Genomic DNA, 10,602 nt, shown 5'->3' on the forward strand with positions numbered 1-10,602 from the left:
TCCCGGCTTTTGCCTGAAGTGATTTAGGCAAATCACAGAAAACTTCATTCAGGATGGCTTGACCTGGGTTTGAACGCCTCTTACGCAAATCGACGTTGGGAGCAACTTACTTTCGTAGCCAAATGTGAGCAGCTGTGTTTCTTGGACGAGTGATAGCGACGAGATTGGCGACTGTTGTTCCGAGTTCGCAGTGCAGCGATTTGTGTGGTTAAGTTCGCTGATCAGGGCTTGTAGCACAGCTAAATTGTTGTCTGTCTGCGGTTGTCAGTTAACTGCTGCAACACACACCGACGGATGCTGGTGCCTCTAGGTCGTGTCAGACAGTACGTGTGATACCCAAATGCTTCCCACGATGTCGTCGCCTATTGTGTTGCTTAACTAACGTATGTAATCGGCGCAGCAGGTGCGATGGCGTGCGGCCGCTCAACTCTTCAGTACGAAGTAGTTTCCGTCTCTTCGCCTCGGACTGCGAAAGTCGTGTGATTAAGGTTTTTTAATCGCCAGATATCGATCCACGTTCGGCGGTGGTGATACAATATCCTGTACTTCCGACTCCGTTTCTTCGCTGAGTGCTGCCATAACATAACTGTATTTTGTATGGTCCGCAGTCACTTGCGCTATGACAAACTGGCGTTCCAATTACGCAAATCATAGCGTAGGAATTTTCTTCCAGAACGGTGGTGATTTTACTGCGACACTGTTTATCATCGCACCAACAGATGCGTCTGCAGCTCACACAGGAATTTGATCTACCATCGTAGAATACTGCAGAATCAGTAGGCTACAGGCGTGCGGCACGGCTGGCCTTGGAACACGAAAGAAGGGCGATGCAGTTGACGCGGCTGTAGTTGCACGCTACGGCGCTAGGAAGCGCTAACGTGTATCGAATTATACGCCCGTGACCGCCGTACATCACGTTGTGGTCACCACCTGTTGTGGATTAGCAATATTCAACTAACAGAGCGTACAAAACAATAGAATAATATAGCAGGAAAAACAAAGAAAAAACGTAGCTCATAGGCTGAGCCAAACCTGATCCTGCAAGGACCTTACTTGCGCGTAGCACTACACCATACACACACACACACACACACACTGTGCACCAGCTTGCGTACATTTCAGTATTAGCGTGAAACAGAGGAGAGAGTGCCACGGATGTGAGACACGGGTGAGAGTGGCAGTCATTAAAATAAAGGCGTTTCCGTTATGGCGAGATCTTTTCCGAAAGGTTCTTCTCCGTATGCGAAAGTATTTTGTTGACGCCCACCTACCAAGAGAGAAATGATCGTCGTAATAAAATAAGAGAGAACAGAGCTCGCACGGTAAGATTTATGTGTTCGTTTTCCAGCGCGCTGTTCGAGAGTGGAGCGGCAGAGTAATAGTAGGAAAATGCCAGGCTCTTAAATGTGAATTAGAGAGTTTTCATATAGTTTTGCGGCTATTAATTGCATGCACAGATATATGTGCATGCTGTTTATTGCATGCACAGACATATGTGCAGGCAGATCGTTGTATTTGGACTGGTCTTTAAGATTCCCCAAACATGTATGACTCTTATATATTTCAATTAAGTCAGGAATTAGCCCTCGAGGGCAAAGACATGTATCTCCCATCTAAGAACGCAGTGTGTTCACGAAGACGAGAAACACTAGTCTTTACAAACTGTGGATTCAAACACGTTTCAATTGCCACGTTGATGGTGATTTTCTGTCGACACGTTAAGATTTGTCTGGCAGGTGTAATCTGTGGAAACAAAAATGAGAAATTTTGTTCAAACCTGTAACTCCAAATTCCGGCTTTGGGTTATGTTGCTGTCAACACGCTACTATTTGTCTGCACAAGGCACTCGTGCACAAGTATTGGCGCAAACATGCGTTTCTGCATTGCAGTGGTACTTGTAAAGCCCGGTCCACACGCAACGATCTGTCTGCGCAGACAGCGGCGCAGATGTCTGTACATGCAAAAGATCGCTGCAAATGTGATGTGTTCACACGACACAAACCCCAATCTATTACTCGCCCGCCATCTGTCGGTGTAGAAAAGAAATATCAGTGGCAAGCGACTGCGCTCCCAGTAAACGTCAAAAATTTAATTCCGTTATTTTGAAATATAGAAATGGAGGAAGTTCTGTCGTGGTCTGTGTTCGCAACTTGTGTTGCAAAAAACATTCAGACCAACCGCAGGAAACAGAGAAAGTGGTCAAAAGGTATAGACAGTGGCTGCTAAAGCGAAAGCAGTTTTCTCACGTAAATTTACTGCGAGAGTTGCAGGGCGAACCTAACGACTGGCGAAATTATTTGCTTATGAGAAAAAATACTTGTATAGAGAAGGGCAATTTCTCCTCATGAACGCCTGGCGGCAACATTAAGATTCCTAGCAACAGGAAGGAGCTACAAGGATTTGGAATTTTCAACTGCAATATCGAAACAAGAGTTCAGTGAAATAATACCCGCAATTTTTCAATTAGAGCATTGTATGCTGCTGTCTTTTTGTCTCAGTCACTATACTCTTTACTTTAATCTTCCACAGACATGGGTGGTTTCTATATATTTCAATGAATTCACTTACAAACTCCCCAGAAGACTGACGAGTATCAGCCATTGTAATGCCCTGTGCGCACAAATACAAACACTAGACTGAGCAAACAGCTTGCGGCGATCTCCTGTCCACACGCTCCAACTTGTCTGCGCAGATGTGGTTTGAACCCACAGATTTGAGAGGTTTCGCTCAAACCTCCAACTCCAACTTCCAGTTTTGCACACACCTGTGGTTTGTGCAAATCTTCTGTCCACACGCAACGATCTGTCTGCGCAGATGTGATGTGCGCAGACATTTGCGCAGACAGATCGTTGCGTGTTGACGGGCCTTAACAGCACAGTTACGATTAAACACAATATCATGCAAATCTTTTACGAAGATGATGCTCTTACCATTATTTTATTGTATTACATATTTTAGGTAGGACTTAATACTTGTTTGCATTTTATTTTTGGTAAATTTCATTACCAACCTGGAATGGTTTCACTGAAAATACTAGATATTTATAAAGAAGCCCTTTGTTAAGATTAAAAATAATATATTCCTTGATTTACAAGTCTACCATGATAAAATCCGATCATATCAGTGTACTTTTATCTTTTTTCATTTATCTATTGGTTGCCCTTGAAAGTCCGAGCTGCGTTGAGCAGTTGAGCACAGTGTAAAGCTGTGGTGTTAACTGTTGTGATTTGTGGAGGAACTTCAAAGAAAATGCCGCACCTCAGTTTACAAACTAACGTTCCTAAAAGCAAGATATCACAAGACTTCTTGAAAGAAACCACTAAAGTTATTGCCAACACACTTTCAAAACCGGACAGCGTAAGTAACAGCGGAGAATGAAATGAGAATGTTCGCTATTTTGTTACCAATCATTCGCTATAATTGCAACAAAATGATTCTGTGTTAAATCTGTGAAGTATTTGTACTGCGAGAAGTAATAAAAGTATTAAATTTCAGTATTGCGTCGTGTCAGTGGAAGCTGATTTGCCGATGGCATGGGGAGGTTCAACTGACCCTTGTGTAGTTGCCACATTAATGAGCATCGGTCAGCTCGGAACCGAAGCAAATAAAAAGCATTCAGCTGCAATATCCAGCCATTTAGAAAAACATCTTGGTATCCCAAAAAACAGGTAAGGCTGTCGTAGTATCGGAATTTGTTGCGTGAGAGAGTAGTAGTTATAATTCTGAAGATTAGCTTGAATAACAAAGTTCATTGGTGTTCCATAATTTTTGAAGCGTGCGCGTGTGTGTGTGTGTGTGTGTGTGTGTGTGGGGGGGGGGGGGTGGGGGTGTTTGCATAAGTCTTTTTCCCACCTATGGCAGCTACTCTTCAAGAGCTGAAAAACAGAATTGTGGAAGCTGTTAATTCAGTAAAGAGAGACCAGTGTGTGGAATGAAATGGACTTATCACTCAGATCTTCCTCAAGCAACTCATTGTGCTCATGTTGAGTGTGTTGTATAGCATCTGTGTGAACATAAAACTTTGAACTTTTCGTTGTCCAGTGACATGCAATGTGTCTTTTATTTCTCATAGTCTATCTGTAGTAAACAATTGAAATCTGTTGTTTTTGAGTCACCCAGTACATTAGGGAAACCATGAAAAACCTACAATAGGATGACCAAATGAAGGATGGAAGCTCCACCTTCCTGACTACAAGGACAGTATTGTTAAAACAGTGCTATGTCATTTGGTTTGTCCCTAGTGTAAAATAACTTTGGGGACAACAGAAATGTCAGACAAGTCATTGGCTTTGGCTAGTGATGTAATGGTCATGGCTGCTGTAAAATCACCTTTTGGTGCATGTATTGTTTTCTTGTTAGCTGGTGAAGACAACAAAAGTGAAAGCAGAAAACACTGGTTGTGGTGACAAATGTGTAACTAAAAATACCTGGCTGTGGTGATAGACTGATCAGCAGCTTTGCCTGTTTGAAACAACTGCCAATAAAATAAGACAGTCACAGTAAGGTTACTGGAGGCCAGTATACAGGAACAGATTGCTCAGATTTCACAAGAACCTCTGCGAACAACTGTTGATCACGTCATTTTATGGATTCAGCATCTCATCGACGTCTTCAGTGCATGTATTGAATGAATTGTTTAAGCAGCAGTTAATAATGAAAATCAATATTGTGCCTTACTTCCTGGTTTGACATTTTCTGCCCATGTTTCCTATGGAACGAGTCAAAGCTGTATAGAACATTACGCTATATGAGTACTTTTTTACAAAGAAATTTTTTAATAATGTAAAAGGCTAATGCTACACTGTTCATTCATTCCCACCATCACCACACACACACACACACACACACACACACACACACACACACAGAAAACTATAGTGATGATGTCTGGTTTTAATTTTGTTTGCCTAACTTCCCATTTGCTAGCCTGAAAAACTGAGGTGTTGTCTGTCTGTAACAAGTGAGATGTTGATGTTGGAGGATAAATTGTTGCATTGCATGGCTTTTCTGTTATTTCCAGGGTAGAAAAGCTAGGAAAAACAGTGTGAAACTGTTACGTGAAATGATAGATGTTTTATTATTGCTGTTAATTTTTGTGTCACATTTTTCCCAACCCTCTACTCTAAGTTGTAACAATAAGACCAGTTTTACAAGTCTTTTTTTTAGAGACAATTTCATTTCTTTAAATTTGATAAAGATGTTGCCTAGATATTAGTTCCACTTCTCTCCCAGATCACTTATGAGCAGTTGTTCAGATGGCCATTGATAAATTTGTTGTTATTACTATTCCTACTACTATTTTGAAAACTCCGCATTGCATCTTAATGGAAAAGAGAAAATTATGGTTTCCGTGGAAAGACAGACATTAGTTTTACTCCAAAAGTGTTACATACAATTCCTGCACATATCTTTCCTGTCTAATGTCGAACATAACTTTTCACCGCCCTGTTATGATGAACATGAAGGAAGAGTACCTTTGTGAGTGTTGGCTGTATTATTGTTGATCTGAGATGAGTTTTAAGAACTTGAAAGGCTCCGAATGATCTCTGAGGATGCCAAACTTCTGGAACTGTCATCATCAGAATGATCACCAAATAACTTTCTGAAACAGTTTTTTAACTCTTGACATTTAGCAGTGTTTTGTAATAAAGGGTAAATTGTGTAATTGTACACCAGTTGTAATAGTTCATAGCATATCAAGTTGTGCATCAAGCCTGTACAGGTTAAGGTGCACTTTGTATGTACTCTAAGCAACTCTTCAAAACATAGTTCAGATAGAGGATTTGTGTGGAAGACATAACAAGTAACTCTTCACATTGGGATAGTTGCTTTACGTACTCTTTGTTGAACTTGAGATCAATCTCATTCAGAAAAAGATCAAAAATTTCAAACACACCTTTTTAAATCTTTGTTCACAAGTTAGTTCTTCACGATGAGATAGTTCCTGTGTGTTTGAATATTGTTGGTGTCTCTTGGCTGTGAGATTTTCTCTCTTTGATATTTAGGTTCTTGAAATAATTTTTGTCTAATAGCGTGTCAAATACTTATACAGTCATAAGATTTGCAAGAGCTGTGTTTATAAAGTCTACAGGATGTTTCAGCTCAGCTGCATTAAAGTATGAATTGTGTAGCAATTTGGCCGATTGTTTGCATCAAATAACTCAATAGCAACTGCCATATTAAAAGTAGTCTTAAACTTTATGAGCCACTTCACCTAGCTCTATGATTTGAAAATTTTTGCCTCTAATTGAGCTCTCCGCATTCATTACTATTCGCGCAGTCGAAGCGGACGATGCTGTAGTTGACGGTATTGCTGTGAATCGCAGAATCTCTTACAGTCACTCCCATCAACAACCGTGCTCAGTGTCAGCATGGACTGTGTGAATAGTACTTTGGTGACTGTTTTCTGAACCTGATCATAGCTTTTCTTGAAATGCTTCACAGATTTTACCTGTACAGGTCATTGGGTCACACACATTGGTATCAGCCAACGAACTTCTGAATTTGAATTCATCTTGTGAATACCGTATGGTAACTTGACATCGACATTCACATTTTTCCTTTTTGTGGATTGCAGAGTTGTATTTTGATACATCGTTCCAACTTACCAAAACATTGGACAGTTGTTCACAGCTTTTTGAATGTTTCTGTAACGCAAGATTCAAACAGTGATGAATGCAATATTTGGAACTGCGTTTTGGGTAATCTTGAAGAATGGTTTCCTTCACACATTAGTTCCTCTCATACATGTTAGCTGCATCATTTAAACAGTGTGCACATAGAAACTGCTAGTGAAAGTATTAGAAAGATGTATTTGGCATCAGCATTTGCACTTTGGAATCCAGCACACTTTATAAAACCAGAAAAAATTCTTTACCTTTGAGTGTCTCGGGGTTGACAAATGTACACACAAAGTCAACTACTACTGGTGAGGCACATCCTCATTGACTCTGCCATAATTCTGTAAAATGGAAAATGTTTTATTTGTGACACTATATCACATGTAAGCAATAATTTCTGTTATTTCATTTTGCACCACTGGTGCCAATGAAGTGTCATGTCATGCTTTTGGCACGTCTTCAGTTCTGGTACCTCATTCTTCCTTTCATCGAGAAGTGTCAAGAGGTTTCCAGCGAGTGTTTCATGACCTTTCAGTGCATAAGCCTTTTGATCCAGGAACCTGAATGACCTAAAAATTATTTGTAATGCGGTTCTAGCATTCTTTTGATTGGCAAGCAGATTTACAGGAGTTGGCCAATCAGAGGTGTGCTATTTTCACATAGCTGAATAATTGAGACAAACTTATGATCAAAAAGGCTCTTCTCATGTATTATTAATTTTTCTGTAGCTTTTGTCCAGTTACAGATACTTTTATAAAAGTTTCTTTTTGTGGTCCTGTATTGCTCACTGGTGCGTAGATCTAATGCAGTCATAACAAGAGAACATTGTCACTCTTTTCTCTGTAATACAGCCAAGGAGAAACCACGAGCCATTCTGATTTACAAGCTCTTCCAGCCCTTCACGGAAATTTAGGACAGGACAGAAAGTAGTCAGAGTTGTATGTTCCTTCAGGTTGCGACAATTTGATTAAACTGTAAACAAAAGTTGATATGAGGTAAATAGATAACTGTGTATTTGCTGCCCTACAGTTTAGTTTTTCACTTGCTTTGTCTGTAGATCATACATCTACAAGTAAATTTGTAGGTCTGGGGAGGGGGATTGCATAAACGTGATACCACCACCAACCCCCTCTCCTCTTTATTGATATGACTATGACAGAGTACTACAAAGGTAATCAGCCTTGTTGCAGGAAGTAGCTGTTAGACTTCTACCTGGAAACCACTCACATTTTTTTAATGGTGGAATGTGAAACTTGGGGGGGGGGGGGGGGGATGATAGGATGCCTGCTGCAGTTTAAGATGGAGTTGTAACAGTGCTGTACCTGGTCATTTTATGTATGCATTGCAGCCCTTTGTGAGAGCTGATCATAATCAGTGGTAGTTTGTTTTTCTCTAGTTTTACAGATCAGTGCAACTGCAACATATTGAAAATTAGGACCATCTGCTTATGGAAGGTTGCTAATTTGCTTTAAAAATATGGTACAGCTGCCTGCCATAGGAGCAGATGTCACTAGGGCACACGTGGCTGGAGGTATTGGACATGTAGGAACCTGATTGAAGTACTGATGGTGGAAAATATTTTCACCGTCAGTATGTGGCTGGCGTTGGTCAGAGAGCTATTAGCTTGAAGCTTTCACATGATTAACTAACAAACCTCATTGTCTAGTGAAGTGAAGGCAAGGCATGTGACACTATTGAATGGAGACCCTAAATTCAGCAGACAGCCTGGTGACACACACACACACACACACACACACACACACACACACACACACACACACACACACAGTGACCCACATTACAGATAGACATTGGTCTAACGTACCATCGTAGTCACCTGCACTACACAGATAAACATGGTTGTAACAATTTGTGAGGATATGAAATGAAATGATCTCACTGAATCATTCCGGTAAAACAGGTGGCATACTTCAGTTTGTTGGTAGGATACTGGAAAAATCCTGCCAGTCCCCAAAGAAGACTGCATACAAAACACCTGTATAACCAATTCTAAAATATTCCTCAAGTGTTGGGTATCCATAACAAACTGGACTCACCAGAACTATTAAACATTTGCAAAAAGGGACAGCTCTGATTGTTAGAGATTTGTTGACTCACAGTCACAAACTCCTGAAGAGTGTGTCTAATATCGCTCTTTGTTTGACCTCCACTATTGTGTCTGCCAACTCTTAGATCTTCATGTCTGTGACACAGTCCATAATTAAGTCTGCTATCGTTGATGGAAGTTGGACTTTATCTATGCAACAGGGATGCCATCAACATGGCAAAACTTCAGTTTACTCAGAAGAAATTAATGAGCCATGCAATCGAAGGTCTGGGTGAGGTCACAAAACACCAACAGGATAATTTTTGTTGTCTTACTCTGACAGGGCTTCATTTGTGAGATTCTGCGTGCCCCTCTTTGCAGAGATATTATACAAGGGTTAGACTGAGAGGAAGTTAGCATGTTTTGCTCAGAACTATGAATCTGTAAAATTATATCTTACGCCATCGTCTCAAAAATATTTGAACAAATTGGATGGGCTGAAATGGTTCTGCAATCAGAGGTGATTTGTTTTTCTCTAGTTTTACAGAACAGGGCCACTGCAGCATATTTAAATATGTCAGGGAATGTGCCATGAGCTGTTGATTGCCTTAGAAGTATAGCTTAAAGTAGACCCACCAATTATACTTCATGTCAAGAGCTCAGGTTTCCTATTATGTTTTTATTGTGTTGATGTCTGTGTTAATATTTAGAAATAACAAATTTGTTGCTATAATACTTATGCAATTTTCTGTTTTGTTCTAGGTTGTACATAAATTTCATAGATGCAAAACCTGCTGATGTTGGCCATGATGGAACTACATTCCATGCCATATTTGGTGGCAAGTGATGTGATGTTTTGAAGTTACAGAGTTTGGGTACACGCATGTGCGTATATATTACCTGGGGAGTAGATTGGTAACAGAAATGTATGTTCAGTTATGTACAATTGAGCTAGTTTGATGGAAACTACGTTGGAATCTATATTGTGATAATTTTTGTGTATGATATATGTTATGATTGATTATAACTAAGTACTAATATGTGCTTGTTACTTGGGATCAATAAACAAAACTGTTAAACTTTGTGTTTTAATAGAAGAAGCCAAACAGTAAATGTAGTTGTTCTTATTTGTAGATTAATAGCCTCCACTACTGTCTTGCTTCAAAATTCAGCACCTTGCAGAATGATTGACAAATACTGTACTGCTTAATTCATTCATTTTCTCTTCACTTAACTGTAGGGGAAACACATTCACGGTTGAATTTTATCAAAGACAACATTGCTATCAAACTTTGTATAATGTTTTGCCTTGTTCAGTCTTGAATACAGGTTAAAATTTTAAGCAGTCTAAAGAAAATGATTAACAAACCATATGATGTATGTCAACAATAAAATCCAGTACAGTTGTAAAAATTATGTATCTCTAAAAAGGAAAGCACTGCCCAGCTTTAGGACTGATGTCCCATCTTCAGATACATCTGCAAAATTTTAAATGAATGATAATATCTAGGCACATGGTTAGGGTAATCAAGGACAAACAGAATCAACAGAAATTCTTAGAAAAAACCCCTATACATGCATTAAACCATTGAGTCCACAAAGGGTGCATAACTAAGGTTAAAATAAGTTGAAATTGTGCATTCTTGGTACATGGCTTGCAAGAGAATATCCTCTTCAATCCTAGGTCTTCTAGACAACCTCTCTGAGGAAGATAATGATACTGGCTGAGGGGTACGCCACACATGGATCCACATGAAGACAGATAGGCAGTGTCTCACACAGTGCTGCACACGCAATCAGACCAGTACGAAGCACAAGCCAAAGTTGAAATGCTAGCAGGAGTGGTCTCATACCTGTAATGTTAGTGAGTGTATAGCTCATGCCATCTGATGGTCAAAATCTAGATTATTGTAGTCCACCAACAACCAGTCTAAA

At 39.9% G+C, this 10,602-nt stretch overlaps 1 protein-coding gene across 1 annotated transcript; it reads left to right on the forward strand.

Moving 5' to 3' along the window:
• Window positions 1–3,151: 3,151 nt before the first annotated feature.
• LOC126419303 (macrophage migration inhibitory factor homolog) lies at window positions 3,152–9,746 on the forward strand. The gene is made up of 3 exons (XM_050086478.1): window positions 3,152–3,357; window positions 3,496–3,668; window positions 9,430–9,746. Exons 1-3 carry the CDS (start codon window positions 3,250–3,252, stop codon window positions 9,512–9,514), a joined length of 366 nt encoding a protein of 121 aa, XP_049942435.1. The 5' UTR covers window positions 3,152–3,249; the 3' UTR covers window positions 9,515–9,746.
• The last annotated feature ends 856 nt before the right edge of the window (window positions 9,747–10,602 follow it).

Source organism: Schistocerca serialis, chromosome 9 (assembly GCF_023864345.2).
Source record: "Schistocerca serialis cubense isolate TAMUIC-IGC-003099 chromosome 9, iqSchSeri2.2, whole genome shotgun sequence".
In the NCBI taxonomy this organism is placed as follows: Eukaryota; Metazoa; Arthropoda; class Insecta; order Orthoptera; family Acrididae; genus Schistocerca; species Schistocerca serialis.

Bases quoted from the DNA above. Each gene is read 5' to 3' on its own strand.
- LOC126419303 (XM_050086478.1), top strand. From the start codon at position 3,250: ATGCCGCACCTCAGTTTACAAACTAACGTTCCTAAAAGCAAGATATCA. The intron at 3,358-3,495 runs GTAAGTAACAGC...ATTAAATTTCAG, and splicing joins CACTTTCAAAACCGGACAGC to TATTGCGTCGTGTCAGTGGA. The intron at 3,669-9,429 runs GTAAGGCTGTCG...GTTTTGTTCTAG, and splicing joins CTTGGTATCCCAAAAAACAG to GTTGTACATAAATTTCATAG.